Below are 27800 nucleotides of genomic sequence, written 5' to 3' on the forward strand. Positions count from 1 at the left end.
GACATACATTTCTTACAGAAAATATGAGTATTTTCTCTCAGGTGTTTTGTAAAGCATCTGAAATACATACAATGCCAACATTCATGCCAAACACATTCAGAATATGGAAAACAACAATTTTTTTTGGTTTATAACCTAGTATGGGTTGTCAGTAACAGAATTATGAAACAAACTAAATGGCTTTCCACCCTTGATACGCTCTTAAAGTAATGGTTCTTTAAGTGGCATCATTGATTCCATCAAGAACCTTTACATTCACTGATCTTTCCATTCCACAAAAAGTTCTTTATATTATTAAAATGTTATTCACACTAAGGTTCTTTTGGAAAAATTTGAATGACATCTTCCCTGAGATACCACAATTTTTTTTATCAATCCTTTGATCAGTGATTAATTGGTAAGTGCAAAATATAGGTTGTGAGGTATTTACAGAATGGGACAGACACAATTGGATTCTCATCTTCACATTATGACAGTAAAGAAACAAATCATTTAACAAATCTCTTGATTTATTATTGTAGATGTAGTTAAATGACTATAATTACCATTGCACTGAATAAAGGCATTTCTTACATACTAGAAGTTATTTTTTATTCACTGTAAATTGTCGTAGTCAATGCATGATTACATTCAACAGAGAATCGTCACTACTACAATTTTACTTAGGCTACATTATGCTGGAAAAAAACATTATTGATTTGAATTTCCATTGTTTGTGTTTCAACCCCTTGGGCTAGACCCCCCAGAGCTGGAACACAATTTGAGCCTCTAACAAGCTTTGAGGCTTTATTCAGTCAGTTTTCTGAGAAATGTGTCTGGACTGGTTGAAACTCCTCTCAGGGATCGTGTAATTCCTCTAAACAGATCACGTAATGTGTCATTTCAGAAACCTTATATTCACATAAAGATAAGACACAAATATGCTTGATAAGGGAAGAAATTACAAGATTAAAATATCAGTAGCAAGTTACATCAAAAAGAACCATAAATGAACTTGAAATAGCAAAAGCATCATTTACAAATTATAAAAGAAGTTAGAACTTTATGTCAATGATATGCCAGAGAATAAAAAGGTGCATCATTACAACTGAGCTTACAAAGCTGTTTTCTCATGTCTTTAAAAAGATTGTTGCAAACAATCTGAATAGTGTCAACTGTCGCCCGCTGAGGTTAGAGATAATAACTTCCAGCTTTTAAGCCTTCCTTTATTATTATTATTGCTATTACAAAAGGTGCTGTTGAATCAGATTTTAAGTCATTCCCCTCGAAGGTCACAGGTAATATAATAAACTGTATTCAAAGAAAAAGAACAACTTCAGAACTGGTTTCCCTGGTTAAATTAGGAACCTTTATTAACTCACAGCCGATGATCGGACATGGACAAATATATGAAAAGCATTATTATAAAGACTGCAATGTGAAGGAGCAATCAGCTTCTGTTTTATCTGGCTCACTAGGTCATTTCCCAATCACTCTTTGCACATTCCTGCAGTATGAGTCTGTGTGCTTATAGGAACATGCAGAGCAGCCCAAGACAAAGAGCTTTTCAGACAAATAGAGGGGCAAATGTCAAGATAGAAACCCTCCAGCACTTTCCCCAACTTATTATATATACAGATACCAGAAGTGAAGAACTGGTGGTCTGTTATGATCGAAACATTAACCATCTCATTGTCAGTGGCATGCCAACAAAATAAAAGGTTGCATGTACGTTTGATTTTTTTCCTCCAATAAAATAAAATGGTAACATTTTATAATCTCAGAAGAAAATGTACAAAACCTGTCACTGGGACAGTAACTTTTCAATATGTTCACTTTAGGGGTGAAGTCGTTGTCTAATGGTTAGACATTTGGAATCATAATCTAAAGGTTGTGAGTTCGAGTCTCAGGGTGTGATTGTACAGTGCTCTCCCCACCTTCAATACCAAGACTTAGGTGCCCTTGAGCAAGGCACCGAACCCCCAACTGCTCCCCGGGTGCCGCAGCATAAATGGCTGCCCACTGCTCCGGGTGTGTGTTCATGGTTTGTGTGTGTGTTCACTGCTGTGTGTGTGCACTTTGGATGGGTGAAATGCAGAGCATGAATTCACCATGGGTCACAACATACTTGGCTGTATGTCATGTCACTTTCAGTTTAGTACCTTATTCACCCATAAAGGGTGCATAATAGTACATAATATATTTTTTTACAATTGAATCAAACATAAATACAAGTATATGTTTTGAATAAAAGTATGTTTTCAGTGTTACTGTATGACATTCTTTAATGTTAATAAGTTTTTTTCTAAAGTGTTACCAGTAAAATATTATTGTATATTTTCTTGGATGCATTAAAAAAAGTCAAGTATTCCATCAAAAAGAAAAAGAAAGTCAGCACTATACTGTTGTTTATTTATTTTTTATTTTTTTTGTTTCCTTGGCAGCGGTAAATTAAAAGGAGAAACCTGAGTCATTTATCATGCCAAATCTGGAAAGAACCCCTGAAATGTGTCAACTGAATACAAACACATACTGTAAAGGTGCTTCAGGCAAAAAAGATTGTATCATTAAAGACAAGCGCTAAAACAATGGGGAAATATAGAGAAAATAAAAGGAAGACCAATGTTCATGCTTAAAACTCATCTATGACTGTTCTGAGTGGAAAAAAAACACTTTTATTTCTGCTTTACAAAACCGTTTTCAGTGTTGCATATCCAGATGTTTGCCAACCACAGTGAGTCACTGCTCCTCCACGGCTTTCTAATATATGCCAGTTTTAGAAGAAATCTTGGCAATGCTAACAATTACTCTGCTGAGATCCATCCATGCAGGATTCTTGCTTAACACACTGTAGAGGTTTGGCTTTTCTCATGAGGGCCTCACAAATGTAGAGAAGCATGTCAAAAACAGACTTGTAAGGACATCTGAACTTGCCCATTTAAACAGTTCATAAATCAAATCACCCTTACAACAAAGATTTTTATTGCCAAACTCTGTTTCAAATATACACTGTAAACAACGGCAACTAAAAAATTAATACGAAAATGAATTCGCAATCATTTTGGTCAAATGCAAAATCTATATTAAAATAATATATATATATATATATATATATATATATATATATATAAGCTTTATTGGCAAGTTATGTTTTAAATCTACTGATATAAACAGGTTTATATGATGATTAGGTTTAGGTTTGGGAATGGCAAACATCACCTCTGTATAAAAACACTACATCTAGGAGTAGTAAAACCAGCGTGAGTTCTCTGAGCAAGTTTATGTCATGTCAACAAAGCTTCCAGCAATATCAGTCATCGTTACGAAGAGCTAGATTTTTCTCAACCCCCACCTGCCTGCAACACACACACACACACACTCACAAACGCATACGCCCTGCCCTCAGGCAACTTTAAGCAGCTCTCATTTCCATCTGATCAGTGTTTCCACAAAGTTTGATCCTAAACCGTTTGGCTTGACTTTTTAATATCCTGAAAAGGCTAACAAAGCTGCTGTGGGCCACTTTACATTCTCAAACACTTAGTGTTGCCAACTGTGAATGTGTTCTTCATTTCATGTACGTAATTTGCCTATGTTGTACAGGTGATCCTCAATCTCACATATTTTTTTTCAGAGCCTTTTAGTTCATTTAGTGTTTGGAAGATGAATCCCTTCTTTACAAATGTGTGTTGTACTTTGTTGACTACAACCTAAAGACAGAAATAGTAAGTGTTCTGTTTGTACACTGACTCGATGCTAGTTAAATTAACAATAACTGAGCAAATTGGCTGATGAATCATTACATTTGTCAATTCATAAATTCAGTGTAATAAATATAATTGGCTCTATAAATAGACATATGTGTGGACAACACACGTGTTTTGAAGATACTGTAATACTCTTTGTTCTGAAGGCTGTGACTCTTGCCTACGGTAGAAGGAAATTCTCGCTAGTATTCTTCAGCTGTGGTCAGGGACAGCAATACTTCCTTTAATATTTGCCTTTAACAAATAATGTATGTAATAATCTACAGTCAAATCAAATAAGGCTGCTATTTTGTCTCTCTTACATCATCTGTTATGAAAGTAAGGCGACATATCACTTATATCAGTATGCTTATTTAAGATTAAACACAAAACAAACTTTTCTATTTTGTTAAGGATTAAACTGGTTCTGCGACAAGTGCAACAGAAAAATACATTGAAAAGCATTTAGTCTGGTGACTGAAAGTCGTCGATCCAACTGAACCCGTTTCTACTTCCTGCAGTGATGCCAAGCATTATTTTGTTTATTCGTATGATCATAAATTCAGTTTAACAGCCTCATTGAGAATTCAGTGTAGTGGAAAATTATAGTAACATGGCAGAAAGATCTTCAAAAATACTGCTCACAACTTTGAAAGAACCTTGCCAGAATGTTAGCGAAAGTTCTGAGAACATCCAGTTAGCTGGGATGAACTTAAGCTTCTGCGTTCACATGTAATCTGGAAAGAACAGATCACAAAATTCTATGAAAGATTCCTTTATTGTACTAGCTACTTAATCACATGTGAGTCAGTTAAACTAAAAAAGCATCCAACTTGTGCAGGAAAAAACCTGCTATGTAAGACAAAGGTAAGGGCTAAACAAGTCAAGCTAAATCTTTCCACTTGAAAAGACAGAAGCATGTTTGTCTATTTAACAACATGCTCTCTACATCAAATCAAACAAAGCTTAAATGTGATTACGCAAGATGAAAATAAATCAAGAGTGGGACTATAATGAACACTGCTGAATCTGATTCTTGTCAGATCCTGCTTTTGTGTCCAAACCCTTGATTGTTGAACACAGACGGAGCCTTGCTGGAATTGTGGGATTGTTTGGGGAGGAATAAAGAGTGTTTTAAGCACTGGCTCAATGGAAGGTAATTAGCCTTTGGCAAGTAGTGATGTAGCACATCTTAAAACAAAACCCAAGAGTCAAACAGGCTGATCAGCTCAGTACAGACGCAGCAGTGCTGTGAGAGCTTAAATAGATGACATACTATCTTTCCACTGTGTTATGGTATACGGTTCTGAAATATGTACAGGATGTCCACCTATTGTCTTCACTATGCAACTATACACATCTGACCTAGCAGTCCACTATATCACCATTTTTAAATCCATGTCTACATACATACAATAAACTACATACAAATTAGATCAGTGGTACTTATGTATAAAATGTCAATATCGTGTAACCACTAAACAAACACTGAATAAAAGTTCACATTGTCTGCATTAAATAAGTGATACAATTATTCTAATAAGATATTCCCACGGCACATGTCATATAAATGTAGCCTGTTTAGGAATATGAAATGTAATCATCCGAAAATAAATATAATGCATTTTTGTACATATTTATTTGTCATTTACAATATTTCTGTATATTCAAAATCATTTTTAGTATATTCTTATAACTTATGATTATTTTGTTTGTGTGTGTGTGTGTGTGTTTTTGTGACATATCAGGACACGACTCTGTATAATGACATGGGTATGACACAGGTATTACAAGGAGAGGGTGACTTATGAGGACATAACCCATGTCCCCATTTTTCAAAATGCTTATAAATCATACAGAATGAGTTTTTTTTGAGAAAGTAAAAATGCACAAACTTTCCTGTGAGGGTTAGGTTTAGGTGTAGGGTTGGTGTAGGCCATAGAAATATACAGTTTGTACAGTAAAACCATTACGCCTATGGGATGTCCCCACTTTTCACAAAAACAAACGTGTGTGTGTGTGTGTGCATACACACTGCAAAAGTCTTAGGCCACTAGATTTAAAAAACAATAAAAGTAGTATATATACTTTTGGCCAGCGTGAATTTGAGAAAAACATTTGATAATGATACCCCCCCCCCATTTTGAATTGTTTTATTTCAATGAAAGGTTAAGTTTTTGTGAATATTTTGAAATAAATATCAAAAGGATTAACAATGCAGAATTATTTTCACAGGGTTCTTTGTTCATATTTACCAAACCAATTAGGGATGCTCTGATCAGTCGGCCAGTCCGGAGATAGGTATTTGTAGCAATAGCCAACAATACACTGTATCAATGGGTCAAAATTCTAAATTTTTATTTTATGCCATTTAGGATGAAAAGTAAAGAATAAAGATCATGTTACATGAATATATTTTGTAAATTTCCTATCATAAATTGGCCTATATCTAAACTTAATTTTTGATTAGTAATATGCATTTCTAAGTACTTAATTTAGACAATTTTAAAGGTGATTTTCTCAATATTTAGATGTTTTTTGCACCCTCAGATTCCAGATATTCAAATAGTTGTATCTCAGCCAAATATTGTTCTATTCTAACAAACCATACATCAATTGAAAGCTTATTTATTCACCTTTCAGGTGGCATATAAATCTTCATTTCAAAATATTGACGTTTATGACTGGTTTTGTGGTATATATATATATATATATATATATATATATATATATATATATACACACACACACACACACATACACACACACATCTCACAGTCAGTAAATTATTTTACAATTTTACACAATGTGAATGAGACATTGTTAAAATAATGGTCATGAGGAAGGAGGAGCTTAATTGTCATGATTCAAATAATGTTTCAGTGTTTAATTTTTGAATAACTGCTGCAGCATGGCATTGTCTTTATGCAAATTATAACTTATTTCGTTCTAATGTACGCTGAAATATGACTGTTCTTGACAGGTTTTGAGATTAACACAAATTAAAATATGAATACATCAATCAAAGTTGTGAGCATACGATTAACTGACCGTTTTGATAATGACTTGTTAAAAGAACGTCACCCTACTCTACCCTAAAGTGCTACTAAATCAATAATAGCATTAAAATTAAACAACCTTTTGAAAAAAAAAACAGCCTTAGATGGTTTAAGATGTTCTCCCAGTCTCACCAAGTTAAAAAAGTGTTAAAAACCCTTCTAAAACACACCAAATAACATCGGTGGTGTGAAATTAAGGAGAGATGACAGCATATGGTGCTCATTCACAAATTCCCATGACAGATATTCAGGGGAACACGCATTAGAAATGAGAGGACAGATCACTCGCCTGTGGTTGAACATTTCTCCGGTATTACTGAGAAACTCTTTATCTTTATTCCTCTTTTTGGACCTCCAGGTCGGGAAGCGTTTCTTCTTCTTCTCGCTGGGGCTGGTGGGCAGTGAGTCCGGGAATGAGGTGACATCTCTCGGGCTCGATGGTAAAGTCATGGCCGAACTTCTGAGACTCACTTGGTCGTCTTCTGGTGGAGTGCCCATCTGACCCTCAGTTCTGTCAGCATCCCTGCCTTCCTTATCGAAGCTCTTCGACTTCCCAAACAGTTTCTTAATTTTGGACTTTGATATGCTCATGGTTTTCTTTCGTGGAGTCTTTACCCGACATAAACAAAGGTGAAGTATACCTTTGGTCTTCCGAAAGTGTCAAAACTGAAAGTTTGAAATGCGCACGGATTGTTTGGCGCGTGCTGGAGGCTCGTTATTCACGCGCTCCTGACCTGAAGCTCGCGGGAGCGTATATTGGGCGGAGCGCGCACTTCAGCTTTGAACTCAGTGTAAACGTTTCCCTTGTTAACGTCTTTCTGATAGACCAAAACTGGTCTGAGCTGTAAAACCTCACGAAAATCAGTTACAAATAAATAAATACAATAAAAAATAACAATAACATATTACATACATACATAATATAAATAATATATATATATATATATATATATATATATATATCATTGTTTGTTCTGAATGTTCTATCGTTAATTTACACTGCTTAATTAATTAATTTCCACAATTTCCAGCGTGAGACAATTGTTGTTTTTTTTATGGAAAGAAGGTTATAGCGTCTCCTTGTGGTCATGCGTCTTAATATTTTAAAATAAATTAACAACTCGCAACTTGTAAAAATTAAAATTGTCATAGTACAATCAGTGAAATACATTTTTAAGAAATTATCCATATGTTTCTTAAAAAAAAATTCCTGTAACCTTTTACGGTTTAATTTGTTAACATTAGTTCAGTTAACATGAACAATGACTGATAGTTCTATGTAATTTATTAATCTTAGTTAATTTCAACATTTATGGATACATTTTTCCAAATAAAAAATTATTGGCATAGTTAATGCACTGTGAACTAGCTCGAACAATTGTATTTTTATTCACGAACATGAGTCAATACAAATTAATACCCATTATATAAAAAACCTACAATGCTCATTGTTAGTTCATGTATTTATGTATCAACCACATTTCACAAATGAGTTTGTTCTAAAGTGTTATTAATGTTCTAAACATAAAATGTTTTCTTAGCAATATGTTTAAATAGGAAATGTCTAGTTTTTTTCCAGTCTTCAGTTTTAATTTTCATTCAGTTTACTAAATTACATTATTCAAGAAATAATCATTTTTGTAGAGAAAAATTCCAATGCAAGTTAAAAGCTGACCTTCTCATCTAACTCTCAATCTCTCATGAAGGAATGGCTACATTAAAGCTCTATACATTCATGTATTTATTCTGGATAAAAAGGTTTTTGTATCCATACTATGTGTGGTCATTATTAACATTCAAGATAACCAGGAATATACCAGGAAGAAACAAAGAAGGCGAAGTGCAAAAAGTGTCAAAGTGAAAATCCAGTAATTAGTATAAAACAGTATACTAATTTTATACCAAAATAATTCATACTCCAAATTTGTCATAGCTGCCAGCAGTTTATTTAATGAGAGTGCGATGGCATATGGCAAACATGCAGTGTTTTAGAGTTAATGTCAAACCTGTTCCTTGCACCCACATACACAGGTTCAGTCAGAAATCTACAAAGAGCAACATTTTAACATTCAGTTTCTCAGAAAGAGATATGAGCTAAATAGTAATGAGGGAGCATCTCTCTCGCTCTCAAAAAAAAAAAAAAAAAACCCATGGTGCATTGCGGATTACTTTAAATTCACAAAGCTGAAAAACTACATTTTAAAAAAAGTGGCCCTGGTCCAACTTTCTAATAGTGTGCAAATTATCTCCTGATCTGAACTCAAAGTGAACTGAATAAGGGGCTGAAAAAAGAAAAATCTCTACATTTTCACTCAACCATCCGGTCCATTAATGGATCAGCATAAACAGAGGAGAGGAAAAAGGAAACAAGCTCCTCTGCAACACAATCTTCCTGTTTTTTGTTCCCACAGAGAGGCAACTCGCTCACTTGCAACAGCAAAGAGATGAGTCTCAATTCATTTTATTCCGTCTTTATCCTTATATGTTGGATTTTGAGTTTAATTCAATGCTTAATGTTCTCTTTTTTTCCTGCTACCTTGAGAAAATGTATAAGGCCAGAGGTGTCATTACAAGTCAGTGTCATACTGCTACATTCAGTTCACGAATGTATACAATTTGCACGTTCATTTCTGAAAACCAAAAACAAGATTTATAACCCTACATCACAAAAAAAATTAGAAAAACATGGCAAACCTGTTTCTTTCATTAATAAACTTCCATTAACATCCAAATCAGAAACAATAAGTTTGCTTTCAATGTCGTATCAACATAAAATGCAGTATTTTACTCTGAGCCTTTAATCAAACTTGGTAGGCTAACTTGGTAAGGCTATATTGCCATTTGTCTGTCTATAGAGTCTTTTGATAGCACCACTTCTTAAAAACTCAGCCTCTTTAAATGAGATGCTCCCTGTCTATTTAAACCATTTATTTAAAAAAAGAAAAAACATTTTTTGCTACTCTTCAAATTAAGGACACTTCATGTGAAGTGCGGGTGATTTAGTTCTACCTCTACCAGAGTTTCCCTTCATGTGTTTCATGCCATGAAATGCAGTTGTGACAGTGCAGCACTCTTTATGTGAAATAATGCATCTATAGTGAATAAGGCAGATCTATAGGATCTCTTCATGTATCTATAGTTTCTGTTAACAAGGTCTTTCCTTCATAAAAAGACCACAGCTGCTGCAAATTTACCTGGCATGATGTGCCATTTTTGCAAACAACTGTTGACTAATGTGTATTTGAACTTCATATTTAAGTGTTGGCTTTTTGACATCAACGCAAGTCATTATGTACTTCATTTCAAACTTCGATAAAGGATTTTCTGAGACTTCGGTGCTACACTGCTCTCTAAAACTCTCTGAAAATAAACACTGGAGCTTTCAACACTGTTCAAATGCGTTTAGAAAGAAACAAAACAAGACGTGTTTCATAACGGTTCACTTTGCAAGCTTAGAAAAAGCATATTTTTCATATTTTAAATCCATAATAAAACAAAAGGCTGGTGAACCCACTCTTATTGCTACATAGTGTGGGTGAGAGGAATAGATATGCATGAGCCACATGCTCACACACTATCAGCCATTGATACGCCGACAGTATCTGGCACTTCCTGCTTTAACACTTAAACTAAGACAAAAAGTGTCTGACCTAAAAAAAAAAAAAAAAAAAAAAATGCGAAAAAACCTTTTCAGCTGCACTGAGAGTTATTGATATGTGCTAAAGAGCTGTAACGGAGAAAGAGAAATCATGCATTGGGTATTTACTCTAAATAAAAGAGAAGGAAAAAAGGAGTCCATAGCTTTTTTTTTTTTCTTTCTCGTATGATGAAAAATTAACAGTTCCAGCGGTGCAGGGAGTGGAGTGGAGGAGATTTTGAGCTGTTAATTGACAAGCCGCTTTGCGACATCAGCGTAAGCGATCTCGATCTCCTTGTCGCTGGGACACGTGTTGGTGAACTCCTCGCGCTTGTAGGCATTGTTCAGGTACCTCCAGATGCCCGTCATGTCTTTAGGGATCTCAAAGCCTCTGTACTTCTTTGCCACCACCTGCAAGCAAAAAGGGGGAAAATATTTATTGGAAAATCTTCCTGCTCAGTTCATCATTTAATACTGAACATTATAACCCCATTTAAAGATCATTTGAAGCCCAAAATAATGTTGTAAAATTCTCTTCAATCTGCGGCATAAGAGGACCTGTATGGCTCATTACCTTAACGATGTGGAGTTTGGGCAGCAGGTTGCAGTCAGCCAGTGTCATCTCTTCACCATCCAGGAACCTGCGTGTGGAGGCCTTCACTTCCTCCATGCTGTTGTGATCGATCTCGTCCGGCAGAGGAGAGCACAGGTACTCATCCAACTTCTGCAAGGTCTTCAGCAGTCCCCTCTCCAAACCTATATGTCAAAACCAGTTTTAGAGTTAGGAAGAATTAAAAAGAATTTGCATTGTATTAATGTCAAAGATGTTGTTTTTACATTTGTTTTAATTTATAAGTGGTTCAAATTTTTTGTGGCTTATTATTTATGTGAACAGTGAACACCCTAAAAGAGATTTTAAAGCCCAAAGGAGTCACCTTTTTTGGATAGAATAAAATAATAATAATAATAATAATAATAATAATAATAATAATAATAAATTAAAGTTGCTCTTTTCCATGCAACCTTCCATGCAGGCAGCCAGCCACTTTAAAAGCTTTTTTCACGTAAGTGTCTGTTTTTACAATTCACAAGACCATACTAAATTGGAAAGACACAACAATATTTCACAGTAAATGAACCAATTCACTTCTTTTACTGACAGAGCATTAATTTCAAATTGTGAATTTTTTTTAACATTATTTAATAAAAAGTACAACTGTACTGTCAACTACACACAGAAGTTAAAAAAATGACTAGAAAAATTACTTCATCTTAGTGTTTTGTCAAAGTTGAAAATTTATTATAAAATAATATCTTTGTACAATATAATATTATATACAACAAATATAAAATAAACAATTATCATCAAGTATTTATAATATAATATATAATTCACAAAATGCAAAAGAAGAATGGATTACAGTTCTAAAGAATGTAACTAGCCCTTTAGAGGGAGAAAGTGCCTCAAATGCAATTGCAGTGTTTGGTTGCACTTCTACTAAGCTGCCACATAAGGGCATAATCACGCTCCGGTGAAAGCAGTTCTCTACAGTTCATTTCATTTAGCTCTAAACTTTCAAAAAAAGAAAAAGGAACACTCAAACTGAAACTGTTTTCTGTTGCACTTTATTTTACATGTACTTATAGTGTACTTCGTGAATTTATTTAGGAAGTTCTGGTAATACAACTGCATGGGGTAGGGTTAGGTTTAGGGGTAGGTTCAGGGTTAGTACCTAGTTATTACATAGTTATTGTAATTTCTATAATAAGTACCTAGTGTGAACATGGGGAACAGGACTATAAAATAAAGTGCTACCCTGTCTTCCTAGAACTGTTTGCTCTCTGCGAGAGGTGGCATATCCTAGCCATTTCTCCTGTACACAGCACTGTCTGCTAGCCTTGAGACATTATTGACAGACTCCAGCTAGAATGAAGAGATTGTTATGACCCACAGTCAACATTTTACTAGGGTGGAGGCTCTTGAAGTTCGTTTATGTTCAGGGTCACTGCCAAACTCTTACTGAGCTGAGGAGTCTTTGAGATTTTGCAGCATTGCATCAAGGCAAATTCCTATCGTATTTATCATTTTGACAACAGTTCTACAGCTTCTGATAAGAGTACAGGTGCTCTTATTTCAAAAATGTAGTTTCAGGTAACACTGTTTACTCTGGAAGTTGATCTAACAATCAAATTATAGCCCTGCCTACAGCACTAAAGCATGTAAATGAGACACTGGATCCAAGCCCTGAGTTATCTACTAGAGACAACACTGTTTACATACTGAACGCGAGACATGACAACCATAGGCCAGGTCTAATCTCTCAAACTAGAGCAATAGAAAGTGTTTGTACGATTAAACTAAGATTATCAAATGTGTGAGTATTCCACTGAGCAATATGCATTAGGTCTTTTGTTTGGAGGTGAAAGAGTGAAATATTTCTGGTTACCCTCGTTGGCATTAGGTTTGGAATTCTTGATGAAGGCAGAGAACTTGGCAAATATGTCCATCCCTGCAGTGTTGGATTCTGGGTGTCTTGCACCCAGTTTAGTGTACCTGAGAATACAAACACAGGCGTCACATAAAACCTTTTGACGGTGTTGACACATATAGGACACTTAAATTTCACTAACTTTGGAGGGCAGAGGACGTCCTCTAGGAACTCTTCGATCTTGTTGACATCGGTTTTGACCTCTCCATTAAAGGTGATGAAGGGAGGATGGGTTCCTGGAGCCAGATTCTGCAGATCAGCTGGTTTTCTATCAAGAAGAAACGTAACTATAACATTAAATACATACTTCTCTAAACTATGAAATTATCAATTTTCAATGCAAATTTGAAGACAAATCTGAATTCAAAAACTGTGGAAATGCATTGCAGAGCCCAAAGCAATTGAATCATTTGTTTTTCTTTACAAATACTAGACGATAAGATGCCCTCAGGGCCTGCACACTGTGGCCCAATACGGGGTTTTCCAGAGCACTCGCAGGCCAACACACACATACAAACAAGCATGCACACATTTACTTAGCTTTTTATAAAACCAGTAGGGTAAATGCTAACACTACCCCTCAGTTTTTTCAACTGAGGATGTTCCTATGTCCACAAAGGGAGGCTGTGAAATCTGAAAACTCTTGAGGGTTCAGGAACAGAGGGGGCATATGCCACACGAGGCCGTGCAGGCAGGAACACTCTGATCTTACCAACTACAACAACAGGAAATAACCTCACACCTCTGGCATGAGCACAAGGAGCACCCTATCCCTTTTGGTGGCACAAAGTAAAGGGCAAGAGAGAGGAGAAAGTAACAGGCAGGCAAGCAAGAAAGAATGAAAGAAGTAGTAGGTATTGATAATGCAATAGTCACAGTATCACACAGTTTGATTTAATTTTAGGGTCATAAACTTTGAGCTCAACAAGTTCTCTGTTACAGCCTCCTAAATCACCGGCTGAAGATCATATGTGGAAAGTCTTAACGGAAAGAGGGAGAAAAACGGACTATACGAGTGGAAGCTCTCTTCAAACAGTCATGTAATCTCACACACACACACACACACACACACACACACACCATAGATTAACGTGAAATGTTTTTGAAACAAGTATATGCTTAAATATTTAAACAAGATCAAAGAATCTTGCAGTATTCTAAGACTCGAAAACTTGGTTAACCTCATTTAAAGAAGTATTTAGGATTCACACACAGCACAGTGGATACTATATAATAGCAGGTTAAAGTCACTGCTAATATTAGATGGCTTAACCTCATTTTCAGAAGGTCAAAATATTACCACAGATCATCAGTGGCTCACACCCGGGCGTAAAAACATAGTGCCACTGCTGCCACTGCCACATGAGCGTCTTAAATTCCTCAGTGAAATACTTAAACGTGCTGACTCACACAACATCACGGACAACTGCGAATGCCTAAGACTGAGAATGAAACTTAATATCCGAGATGGCTGAAAATGAGACTCCCCAATACACACACATACACTTAGGCCATCCTTAAAAATATTCTTGTTTGCCGTAACACCGACCGACCCTGTCAATTTAGCACCGACTACATTTTTTTATTTTTTTTTTGCTTTTAGTCCGACCGACTTGCCGATTGTAAATTTGTGTTAAGACCGACCAATTATTTTTTTACTCTTCAAACAACTAATACAAACAATAAAATACTATTAATTATATTTAAGTATTGTAAATATATAAATTGCCTTGGCCTATATACAAATGAAGGCTATCTTCTTTAATAAAAAAAAACCCTTGACGTAATCTGTGTTTACACGGATGTCACTGTGGCCTGTGCGTTCGCTTCGTCTCCTCTCATTCGCGGTCACTGTTCAAAGTCATACGGGTTCGGGCACCATAATAAATCTAAAAAAAATTCATTAAAACAGCTCGACACCGATTTAACTTGGCACGAAGTTCTGGAAAACTGTGCCCAGATCTTTTCCCATCCCTTCTCCTCTCTAGTCTAAAATCGTGACAGTGTCCACTTTATGTTCGAAAATCTATTGCAAGAATCAACCAACACAAGTTTAGAAAAAGAAAATAAGAAATTTATTTTAACGACCTTCTCTCGGAGCGCGTCCAGGTTTTTTTTTTTTTTTTTTTGAACAGGCGTCACACAGCAACTGCAGCTTCGGACAAACACGCATAACAGCAAATAATACTTCTGCACACGGTTTCTCTTTTTACAACAGAAATGTAAATTATGCCGGTATTCAGACAGTCTCATGCATACAGATTAATAATTCATACCGACGTCATCATCACAAAAATGTACTTTTTTTTTTTACATTGAAACTTAAAAAAATATATATATATAGACCGACCTACCGACCCTACCGAAAAAAAAAAAAAAATTACTGTTACTGCAAACCAAATATCTAAAAGTGCACACAAATTTATCTAGAATCTATACAAGTTTTTTCCAAACAAAGACAATGTATTTCTCTATGTAAGGTTTTATCAGTTTAAATTCACTTCTGGGGATGTTTCTGCCACTAAACCAAGAACCAAGAATGTTCACACGCACCTCTTTAGGTCCACAGTGGTGACGTTGAAGACTACACCCTTCAGCCACAGGATCATGAAGAGACGCTGAGAAAATGGACAGTTGCCGATACTTTCTCCATCACTGCCCGCCTGAAAGACAAAGAAAAATGTTTGTCTGACTTGAGAAATCAGTAAAACTGTCATGATTCCAATGAGTTGCTCCACATCAGCTGTGGGAATAGCAGCAAACATTTTGCAATCACTGGGTTATTATCGTACAATTCCGTACCATCGCTGATAGATCAGATTACAGCCAGAGAAACAACTAAACCACATCAAGAAAGATAACTTAAAGAATCAGAGATTTATTTGACTGGAAGATTAACTTTAACCCAGCTTCCAACACACAAACCAATATTAAGAGCAGAAGGCAAGATGACCCCGACTTAAAAACATGTCAGGCATTTCCAGTTTCAATAAATCTGTCATAACCAACTGGACAGTGAAAGCTAAAACACTGTACACTGACACGGTGTTCTTTTACTGCCGAAGAGACCATCCAGAGACCCTTAAATTCATGAAAATGTACATAAAACAGAGCATAAATTTATTCAGTTGATAACACTTTATTTTAAGGACCAAATCTCACTACTAACTAGTTGCTTATTAGCTTGAAAATTAATAGCATATTGGCTGTTTATTAGTACTTACAAAGCACATATTGTTGCCTTATTCTGCATGACCATATTTTAGATCCTTTAATCTTCCCCACACCTAAACTTAATAAATACTTACTAACTTATAACAAGTAACAAATTTAGTAGTTTATTGTGGGAAAACCCTTATTTAATAGTGAATGTGTTCTCTATTCTAAAGTGTTCCCATTCAGTTATTGAAAATGTACAACAGCGGAGTACTGAGATAAAGAGAATGGAATTTAGCTAGTCGTGTGACTTTATTGAGCCTGTGCTATTATGTTTTATGCATTTATTTATTTTCAATCAGGGAAATGGGTGAGTGCCCCTTTAAAACATTCATCTTACTGTGGATAACAAGTGTATGTGTGAAATTTTTTTCAAAGACAAAGATTCCACAGTGAAGATGTCACCAAATGAGCCCACCCTCTTCCTCCGCATCTCTCGGCTGAATACCAACTCCAACACACAACAGACCATCTCTCCATGAACCCTCCACTGAGCTCCAGAAACAAGATGCTCATGACTCAGAGACTAGAGATGTTCATGTGTGCTTCAGCTATTTAGATTCAGCTAATTGTACAATGAGCTGACAGTCAGACTGACCTGACCTAACAGAAACCACTGTTCTGTACCAAAACCTATCGAGTTGCCCCATAGGGAGCATTTTAAGGAACTCTTGAAGCAAAAATAGACATCTACTTTATGCTAGTTAGGCCAAACTACCATCACATACACTACAGTTTAAAGGTTTGGGATTAGTAGTAGTTTTTAGAATTTTCATTCTTGGGTGAACTCACCTTACTCTATTTTCTCAGTGGTGAACAAAAGTTTTACTTTTGTTCAGTGTTCACTAGCAAATTGACTCATAGTTCATTTTCAGTGGCTTCTCTTGTTAAGATATGCTGGTAAAGAGTGAATTTGTGTCCCTTTTACATCCATCCATTCACTGTAAGAGGGAATGGGAAGAGTCTGTCTCATTGGGTTAGGACAACAGTTTCCATAGAGACACATGGATGTAGTGTCCATCCTGTAGAAATCAGTCTATTAGGACTGACAATAGACCACACAAAACAACCTGTTACATAAACTCACAGCCAAGAACTGCAACAGTACAAAAAGATGAGGGTTATGATGATGAAGAGAAACATTCAAATCAAAGCTTCTTCACTTCTGTCTGAAAAACTTTCAAGTCTGAAAATGTCAAGAAATTAACAAAATAAGTACTGACTGAAATGAAATCATTCATATATAATATCTTTCATGTTCATCAAGGATTAATTTAATCAAAAGTACAGTGATTGTTGATTTTTTTAATATATAACTGCTTTCCATTTTGACACATTTTAAAGTAATATTTTTTGCGAATTTTGGATTTTCAAAAAAAATATTTTAGTCTATAGAAATAAATACACATTAAGATTTAATAAATGAATGGAATATACACACACACCTCAATATTTCTTAAATGTATACAGTACACACACATATTGCACAAACAGAATTTTTATTTTAGACGTGATTAACTGCAATGAACCGTTTTGACAGCCATACTTCAAATTGATCAAAAGTGACAATTTATTCAATATTTGCGAAATAATTAAATGCATATCAAAATAAAAATAAGATTAATATATGTATATATGCCTCCCTGTTCTCTAAATACTACAGGTAATATATCAAAGCATTTCTGAGTGACTGATCACTGAAGTACTGATGCTATTTAATGATGCTGGACTGTGACAGGAAACCCAGAAAATCATGTCATGGGAAAACTGTTGACTTGTCAATAATCGTTCATCAAATATAAGTGATTAATTTTCTGCAAACATCAGAATCGTAGGCTCCTTTTGTTTAAAGACCAAACCATCCAAATGTTAAGGAAGTCAAATCAATTGATGAAGCAGCTACAAATAGAGGTTAGTATTGGGAGAATTCGTGTTTTTTTTTTTTTTTTTTGGCTGCAGTACCAGTAAATACCCTGAAGGTTACAACGGCTGTGGATTCCCGAGGGTGTTTCTGCTTATCTGCTCCATTCATCACAAAAGAGGGCAAACTGCCTCGCCTCACACAAAAAGGTTTAATAAGAAGACCAAATGTTTGTACTAACAAGGGACGCAGAGAGAAACTCAAAAAGACGTCAGCCATTCAAGTCCCTGCAGAATGTTTATTTAAAAGAATCTGGATTTAATTATTTGCTGGTTATAATCCAACTCCTGTGCTTTTGAACCAAGCTTTATAAAAGAAGTTTAATTACCGATTAGAACACATCTTCATATGTAGTGAAGCAACAAGAAAAAAGCAGCAGCATGTGGGCTTTCATAAACTAAAGAGGATTCTCTCCCGTTTACATATTAAGCCCTCTTCGGTCTTCAATTCTCCCCTTTTTGTTGTTCTACTCGTATCTTCTCTCTCACCTCCCCCTCTGTAAGGCCTCTGAGGATGGTGGGGAGGGGAGCAGAATATATTCCAGAAATGCTGGGCATGGGGTGTTGAGTGAGGGTTTTGTTTAGGTTTTGCGACGTCGACTGAGGGCAAGCATTTCCTCTCAGACAGCTGCACACATGTCCACGCTTACATTCAAACCCATTTGATCGGACTAAAATAACTCCGCTACACAACACACCATAACTCAAGATACTGGAACATCTGTGCTGCACGCTTTTATCAGCCAATTTTGAACAGAACTGATGTTGTCCCCATAAAACCGGATGGGTCCAAATGACCTTTGAAAGATGCCCAAATTCAAAAATGAACAGCAGCAGTGTGTTTTCCATCGATGTTGCCCTCTATATACATCTTTCTATTCAGAGAGGTCTCTCAGATCCATATGGATGACTCTCCAAACACAAACAGAGCCCTTTTGTTCAACACCTCTTAAAAACACATTGGGTGCATCCAAAAGAAAAGAGGGGGAAAAACAGATGGCAGTCTCAGGAAGTGAAAGACTGGCTGCATACCTTATATGGCAACCCCGAGACCTTAAGCAAAAACATAAAACTTACTCATATTCCAAAAGAATTACCAAAGACTGATTAAAAAAAAAAAGAAAAAAAAAAAGTTGAAATGTTTGGTTAAACAGGCAGAGTCTGTGAATCAGTTCTAAACACTGAATGTTTTGAATGATGTTAGTGTCAAAAGTTCCTGCATATAATTTTTCCCCCCGATTAAATAAATTAAAAACAATTGTTAAAACAGTTTACACAAGTATATTTCTCAAATTAGTTTATATATCAAATCAAAATGTATTACATTATGTAACTTATCAGTTTTCTATTTTAACATTTTTAAATGTAGTTTATTCCTGTGATGGCAAAGCTGAATTTTACTTTCAATGCCATTACTCCAGTCTTCAGTGTTGCATAATACTTCAAAAATCATTCCCATATGCTGTCGTGCTACTGAAGAAACATTTATTGTTATCAATGTTAAAAACCTCTGCTGAATAATTTTTATTTTCCTTCACATTTTTCTGGATTTATTACTTAATGACTTGCAAGTTTACAAGAACAGAATTTATTCAATAAAGGATGAATAGCCACTTTAACCAAATGCATGCTATTTTGTCCAGAGAAAGATAATGTCTTTTTTGTGTGTGTTTTTAATGATGGTGTGTATAATATACACAAATATAGTTATACTAGCCGTTTTAATCTCCATTTATAACACATTTTCAGAGCAAACACTTTTAATTGGGGTTTGTCTTGAGTATCATCAAGGTTTCCAAATAAAAACGTAGTCCATCATAATGTTCACTGCTAATATGCTTCCGGGCTGAACTGTGTCACATTCTCTCTCTCTCAAGCTCAGGTGGAAGCGAAGTGTTTTAATATACTCTGTGACACTGTCAGGGCCAGACGAGGGATTTGAACTCCCAAAGGAGAAGCGCACACAGCTACAGTTGTCCAGTGGAGACAGTGAGTCATGGTGCAGTAGCTGCCGAGCATGTCACCGTCTCCATCTGATCTGCGGTCTCTGTGAGTGATCTCATCTCTTCCAGAAAAACTCTGAAGATGTCACAGAGGGCAGCTCAATCTGAAAGCATGAAGGTGGAGTCTCTCTCCCACACACACACCTCAACACAATCAGACACATTTCATAGCCCGGCACCCACTCGGCTCTCTCTTTCAGCCCTGCCTTGTTAGGCCACACTGAGATTCCCACAGGACAGAGATGTGTGTGTGTGTCTGGAGGTGGGACCGAGGGGAAGTGCCCAGCAGACTAAATTTAGAACTCTAAACAGCTAAACTCTTCGCAAATCACAATGTGCTCATTCTCCAGCCCCTGTGAACGATCTGACCACGATGTTACCTTATATGGACGGAGGGAAAAGAGGGAAGGAGAAAGAGAAAGAACAAGACATACAGACAGAAAGAAGGATATCCCGCTTGAAAAACAATAACATACAATTTTCCAAATGACGCTCACATGAGACAATCTATGATTTCTCTTTATTTTTACATTTGATTATACAATTTCTTGCATTTTTCTTACTACTCTAAATAAAGTGTTTGTACCTTTTTACTTGAAATTTGTAATATATATATATATATATATATATATATATATATATATATATATATATATATATATATATATATATATATATATAGAGAGAGAGAGAGAGAGAGAGAGAGAGAGAGAGAGAGAGAGAGAGAGAGAGAGAGAGAGAGAGAGAGAGAGAGAGAGAGAGAGAGAGAGAGAGAGAGAGAGAGAGAAAATAATATTTTTGGTTATATTGCCCACCCCTTGTGAGAAAATCACTTACTAAATTATGCAAATAGGATATCCAGCTTTTAACTCTCAAGATTGTCTGTGGTGATCATAGACATCTTGAATTTACATTGAACTTGAAACATCTCTTTAAAGAAATGATAAAAGAGAGCAAGCAAAACAAGGGAAGATATGTAGACATTAAAATAAATTGCTGGGATTTGAATTCTGCATGTTTCCAGATTCATTGCAGACCTCCTAAGTTGGTGCAAACATACCTAGAACATTCCTCCTAACAAAAAAAGCAGAGCCCAGACTGATGACTCACGGCCACGCTTCCAGCCTGTCATTGGTCAGCGCTCGCACACTCACATCAATGGACACATGCAGAATCTTGCCTACACCACTGGTTACACAAAGTCGCACCAGCTGAATAAACAAGTGTTTTTCAAATGAACAAAACACACGCAGGTCGCTTTGTTTCTGAGACCAGAGCCAATCAGCTGTGATATCTGACAAAACTAAACATGCAGATCAGCAGCAGAATCTAGACAAACCGAGACGAGCATATAGGTTAAGACTGCCACAGTAAAATCACTCCTGCTAGAAGAACCCTGTCAAATTTGCCTAAATTTAACTTTTAAAATAAAATTCAAATGCTGGCTTTGCTACAGATGTCATCGTACAGTGACATTCAATTTCATGATAGCAAAGGCACGCACACGATTCTATTTAAGACCTGTGAGGGAATCAGACAGCGCTGACACGGCTCCAGGTGCTCCTGAAATCACACTCATTGGCACATAGCTGCAAAAGGCCGTCACACACAAAACAAACAAAACACTGAAAACAAGAAAAACATATACATACACACACACACACACACACACACATACATATACACATATACATATATATCTGACTATTAACGGAAGATGATGCAACTTATGATTAATCCAGATGAAAATAAACCAGCTATTACAGTCACTTCATTTTTGCTCTTTCTGCTTTCTAGGGCTGCTACATTAATTGATATTGACTGTAATTTTACAATTGTAAAATAAAATACCATTATCATAATTAAATACTTTTTTTTGTTAATAATAATAGCATTTATATAATGATATTTTTGTTATTATATAGCCATATTTATATATAAAACCTCAAAACTTTGGCCAAATTGTGCATCCTTGCAAACTAAATTTGCTTTACTGATAGCATACAAACTCTTCAACATTTAAATCAATATATGAATATTAAATAATTCATATCTAATTTTATATATATATATATATAACACACACACATTATTGATAGATAGATAGATAGATAGATAGATAGATAGATAGATAGATAGATAGATAGATAGATAGATAGAGATAGGCTCACTGCTGAGACGACTGCAATGCAGCTTTCTGGTCAGAAATGAGCGGTCCATGAACAAGACTGGCTGAGGAATGAAGAGAGAGAGGGAAGGAGGGGGTGAAAGAGTTCAAGCATGTCTTTTATCCTTCAGATTGTTCAGTAAAGACAGATTGATTTGACTTTGGTGGGACTTCAGAAGCCAAGAATGTGTCCATGTCTGTCTGTTCTTACAATCCTGTATCACTGTGTGAACATGTAAGAAGACAAACTCTCTCCAATCTATAAACAAACACAATGCCTTTTTCTCACAAATCATTTGATGCATTCAAATGTCTGTGTTTATATAAGATCCCATCTTGGCAGCTGATAAAAGACTGAATTGCATATTTAACACTGTAATTGGACTGTAAAAAAAAAAAAAAACCTGACCGCTAGTTTGGGTTAAAAATGGAAGCTGTGAGAGATGAAAGGACACTCTGAGCTGTGCCATAATCCTTCTCAAACGCAAAAGGTCCTCTCGAGGTTCTGACAGACACATTGTTGTTAGCAGCACAATAGGTCTGAGTGTATGAACTCCACATGAATACCAAAAAAATTCAACTAAATATTTCAAAAGGTCAGCATTTCCTTTTTTATTGTCAAAGGAGCAAACAGTTCCTTCAAAAATAAATGCAAAGTTAACAAATACGACCAAACTTTGGCCTTGAATTCATAAGCAGCAATTAAACTATAACTCTGCACAGAACAATCGCAAACATCAGCTAAAACACAGACAAAACACTGAAGTCATCTGACTCTGCATGCAGCATAAACAATAATTAATCTAAAGAACCAATCAAAGCAGAGCAAGGGTTATTGTGGTTGCATCATCAGCACCTGGACGGTGTAAAGCACCTGAGTGCCAGTGTCCTTCTGTTGAGTAAACATTACCTGGGTCACATGGTGATCTGGCTCACTTTACAGAGCTAGTTTTGACCCTGTATGCACATGTAGGTAGAGGATTGGGTAGATTATTAATGATCTATGTATTTTAAAGAAAATGTAAATGACACTTGTCAATGCAAAACTGAGCAATAGTTATAACAATATTTGCTTTTGTAAGACCTTTTAAATTAGGGATGCACATATATTAAAATTCAAGAATATAGATAAGAGAATAATACATTTTGTTAATTATTTTAATTGTTATGGCAGATAAACCAAAAAATCTGTAATTTTTTTAAAAAGAACTTTTAAAAACATTTAATCTTTTTCAAATATATACGCACAATTAAAGGAGTAGTTCACTTCCAGAATGAAAATTAATAATGATAATTTACTCACCCCCATGTCAGCCAAAATGTTCATTTCTTTCTTTCTTTCTACGGTCAAAAAGAAATGTATGGTTTTTGAGGAAAACACGCCAGGATTTTTCTTAATATAGTGGACTTCAATGGTGGTTGAAGGGCCATATATATATATATATGGGATATTCTATATGGGATTGTGTAGAGTCCTTTGACGCTGTTGGCTACCATTGAAGTCTTTTATATGGAGAACAGACCTGGAATGTTTTCTAAAAATATCTAGAATTCACCACACTTATAGATGTTGAATTGAATGGAAGCGTTTCCGTAAAAAATAAAAATAAGCCTAACATCCAGTAATCATAAGAACTGCAAATCTTTGCTCTATCCAAGGCTTCATTACTTCTGCATCATACTCTAGAGAAGTCACATCAATTTAAGAGACGCTGATCCCATTAAAGCTCTGAGGTTGATCTCTAAATCTCAAATCCATTAGAGCACACGGAGGATAGATAGCCAACCAAGAGAAAAACAAAAGCTTCTAAACCAGCAAGCACTGATCAGATTCAGCCGCACAAGAAGTGTGTTCGGGCCCTTTTTGAAATGTACTGTACATCAGCAAACGCTTTACTTTACTGCGATCAAAGCAAAAATCTGAACGTCCACGTGGTGAAGATGACCAGCAGGTGCGGCTGTACAGAGGGAGGGAGGAGGGGAGACGACTGCATTATCAGCCGCCAGCAGGAGCGAGGTTTGCCTGGTTTCTATGGCAACAAAGGGGCTGGTCCTGCTGTGATGTGCAGGAAGAAAAGGTGGAACAAAGATGCATTACATACATGCTGTTAATTATGAATGAGAGAGACATAAAACGACAGAAAGGAAGAGAGCGAGGTCAACATTATCTTTCTGCTGCAGGATGTGTGCACTTTCAAACAAAAAAAATGAAACTCTCTTTGCCCAGGTGCAATAGAAACAAAACACAGACAGTGTAAGTGTCACTGCAGCACATCTGATATCAGCAGACTCTGAATAAGAGTGACCGGAGGTCTCTCTTCATGCCGTTCCACATCAAACCACAAAAGCAGGAGAACGGTTTCACTGCTCATGCACTAATTTTTTTGATGATGATTCCCTATGTAATGATCAGGCAACACTGCTGTGTGGTCAGGCTGAATCTAAAAATATGACCGCAGCAATAAAAGACAATCATTTCTAGACTTTCCCCATTCATAAAAACAGCATCACATGAGATCAGGATCACGGAGGACTACAGCATGCTACCACAAAAATATCAAGCACTTCATACAGTGTGGCATCATAGCAAGACACTCTTAAAAATGGCAGCAGGATGGAGACTTTATTGTAAAAACACTAAATGCAAATTAGAGTTTTGTGCAATTGTTTGCATTAGCTAGAAGCCATCTAAAGGTTAATGTACTTATGAACATTGACAAAATGTACTCAAATGCTCTCTAAAGTGAGAATATATATATTATTGGTTATAAATATTTCTAAAAATATTATGTGTGTATATACACACACATAAAAACATTTATTTAAAAATAAAGCATTTTAAATTCAAAGAATATATTTTTTGTTAAAAAAAAAAAAAAAAAAAAAAAAAAAAGCTATATGCACTAAAAATGTATTGCATTTAAAAACTTCAATATAATAAAAGAAATTAGAAATATTTTTTAAAGAAAATTATTTTCAATATGTCCTACCCAAAGCTCAAATATAGTACAGTAAAAACAAATGCAGTAAAGAGAACTGCACTTTTCAGATTTACCTGGGGGGGGGGGGGTTAATCTATCAGTCAATCGGTTAGAAACCAAAGCCCATACTTAAAATATCAGTCTCTTCTAATGTTTTCTAGGGTCACTTCACAACTTCCAAAAAGAGCTGACCTATACATGTGCCTTGTAACGTGACAAACTGCTTTTATGTTCTTTGAATTATTAATTACAATCCATTTAATACAGCAGGGGCATCCTTTAATTAAAGCCTCGGGAATCATATACACCTGGTCAGCATTTTCACGTCTGAGATCCAAAGTCTTAAAAAGTCTCTGAGCTTTAATGCACCAGTAGTTTAGGAACCATGCGGGTCAGAGAGGAGAGCATGTCGTAACACACTTCTAAACAGATCTCTCAGTCTCTAAACATCCACTGCTAGGAGCCCCCTCCTATTTCTGGAACTCCCTCCCCTCCTCTTCACACCCTCCTTTCAGTCTTGCAGGAGTTTTCCCGCTCTGCCGGGCAGAAGGCCTTTAGAGGGAGAGAAAAAGAAGAGAAAGGGAAAGAAAGAGGACAGCAGGGTTCCAGAAGTGGAGAGGAATTCGAATAATTCCAGTTTGATTACTCAAAGATCCCAGGGAGGACCAGATTCCTTCGCTTCAGTTTATATTGGAAATGACGAAGAGTTTAGTCTTAAGAAGCAAACCAAAGATAAATAGATCCTGACACCATCTCTGATTACTATAAACACCGACTGATTCCTGTGTGGAGTTAAAATATGAAACTCTGTTATGAAGGCAAACAATGCTGTAGTAGATACAGAAACAAAAGGCGGTTTCATCCATTCAAAGGGTATTAAATACAATGTCCTTTCCTAACAGACAAAACTCTGGCAGAGCACATTTGAGCTCTTTCGGCTCCAGTGTGGGTCACTCTGTATCCTGGACCGGACGGATTTCCTGTGGTCGGGATTGGGAACTGCAGATGTACATTGCTGTCGGTTTCCCATGCAAACCCGCATGCTTTGTGCATCTGGCTGAGGGAGCAAACTCTTATCCCTTTATTTTTGTTACATATAATCATAAAAATCATAAAAATCTAAAAGGAGCAGCACATAGACAGATACTGAGAAAAAGCCTCCACCCATTGACGTTCACATGGACACAGTGTCATCATCGTTCACTCTTACTGTTAAACACAACGGATGAATCGATTCTCTGACATATTAAGGTGGTCGCTTTGACTGTTAATTGTTTACCTATCAAGAGAAAACTGAATTGTGATTCAAGTTACAACAGAAGCCTGTAACGTTAGTGTGAACGTGTAGGACTGACAGACTCGGTCTCCATTCACTTTCATCACATCTTTTTAGTAAAGTGACCGTTTTTCGTTCACTCTAAAATATAGTTTGCATTAACAAACAAACATTATTCGTAGAGATTTGTATGAATATATGATGACAAAATTTTAATTTTTGGGTGCGCTATCTCTTTACTTCAACGACTGGAGTTTTCAGTCAGGCTCTTACCTTCACAAAAAGCTCGATGACGGGTTCGTTATCCCCCTTTACACCGTTCTGAGGTACCGAGAGAGACATCCCCAACTTTTGGCTTTAGACTCGTTCGCAAACAACAAACCTCGATTTCTTCACCTTGGCACAAAAAGTTTTCCTTTCACGCCTCCCTATTTCTCGAACCGAGTCTCTCGAGCACAAATACCACTCTGCGGTTTTTCCAAGGGCAACCGAAAAACAGAGAGTCCGTTAAAATAAAATAAAAAATGCCACTTTTTTTCCACGAGGTCCCGCTGCTTAGAAACACATCACTGAAAAACCTATATGTCTCCTCCGACAGAAATGTGGAAAAGCAACTGGAGTATTTAAGGCGGTGATGTCATGCGCAGAGTGAACGAAACGGGCGCGCGCAGAATCAGTAACGTTATAGAGCACCATCCCGCGTGCACTAGAGAGCTGGCGTTTCCTTAAGTGTTTTATAATACTGCTAATTTGGATAGTAAAGTTATTTGACTTGCATTATAAGGACAGTATGAGTCATGTTTTACTGCTAGTGAAAAAGCGCTTTGCAGCAAAAAGGTAATCAGTTTCAGTAAGATAGTTTAGCCATAAATATATTTAGGGCTACCCCTAAAAAATTTAATAATAATAATATCGTTAAAATGATGAATATTTTGGCGGGAAACTGGTTGGCGTGGATTTATTTAATGTTTTGATTCAAATGATTCAAATCTTGTGTTCACTGGTCCATTAGTGTCTTTTTCTGTAAGTTACCATTATACCAATAGGTGGCGACATTGACGATTATTTTTTTTTTTTAAGTATCCTTATTAATGCCTTAGTTAAAAGTCTAATAACAAAGCAGATCTCCCACTCCAGCGTTTTGTCTATTTGTGATACCCAGTCAGATTTTGCTACTTTCAACCAAAACAATAGGTAGTACAACTCAACAACAAAAAATTATACTTGTCAAATTATGATTTATTAATGTCCACACCTAGCCTTTACTGTAATGCAAATGCAGTAACTACTGTTGTTCAGCATGAGAAAAATGACGCAATATTGATGT

General features: G+C 36.1%; 2 protein-coding genes across 2 annotated transcripts in view; both read right to left on the bottom strand.

Annotated features, from left to right (window-relative positions):
* The window catches only part of crybg1a (crystallin beta-gamma domain containing 1a), a 39592-nt gene extending 32013 nt beyond the window's left edge, over positions 1-7579 (bottom strand). The window contains 1 exon segment of the mRNA XM_026286120.1: positions 7074-7579. Within this exon segment, the coding sequence (XP_026141905.1) occupies positions 7074-7375 (302 nt within the window). The 5' untranslated portion in view covers positions 7376-7579.
* A 650-nt stretch (positions 7580-8229) lies between these two features.
* clic4 (chloride intracellular channel 4) lies at positions 8230-27100 on the bottom strand. The gene is made up of 6 exons (XM_026286121.1): positions 26747-27100; positions 15464-15573; positions 13053-13178; positions 12869-12975; positions 10996-11177; positions 8230-10832 (listed from the first exon to the last, which is right to left on the bottom strand). The coding sequence occupies exons 1-6, from the start codon at positions 26813-26815 to the stop codon at positions 10668-10670; spliced, it is 759 nt and encodes a 252-aa protein (XP_026141906.1). The 5' UTR covers positions 26816-27100; the 3' UTR covers positions 8230-10667.
* Positions 27101-27800: the final 700 nt, after the last annotated feature.

This window comes from Carassius auratus, chromosome 17 (assembly GCF_003368295.1).
Source record: "Carassius auratus strain Wakin chromosome 17, ASM336829v1, whole genome shotgun sequence".
Lineage (NCBI taxonomy): Eukaryota > Metazoa > Chordata > Actinopteri > Cypriniformes > Cyprinidae > Carassius > Carassius auratus.

Coding starts and splice junctions, on each gene's coding strand:
- clic4 (XM_026286121.1), bottom strand. CDS start 26,815: ATGTCTCTCTCGGTACCTCAGAACGGTGTAAAGGGGGATAACGAACCC. Junction 15,574..26,746: donor TCATCGAGCTTTTTGTGAAG/GTAAGAGCCTGA, acceptor TTTGTCTTTCAG/GCGGGCAGTGATGGAGAAAG. Junction 13,179..15,463: donor ACCACTGTGGACCTAAAGAG/GTGCGTGTGAAC, acceptor TCTTCTTGATAG/AAAACCAGCTGATCTGCAGA.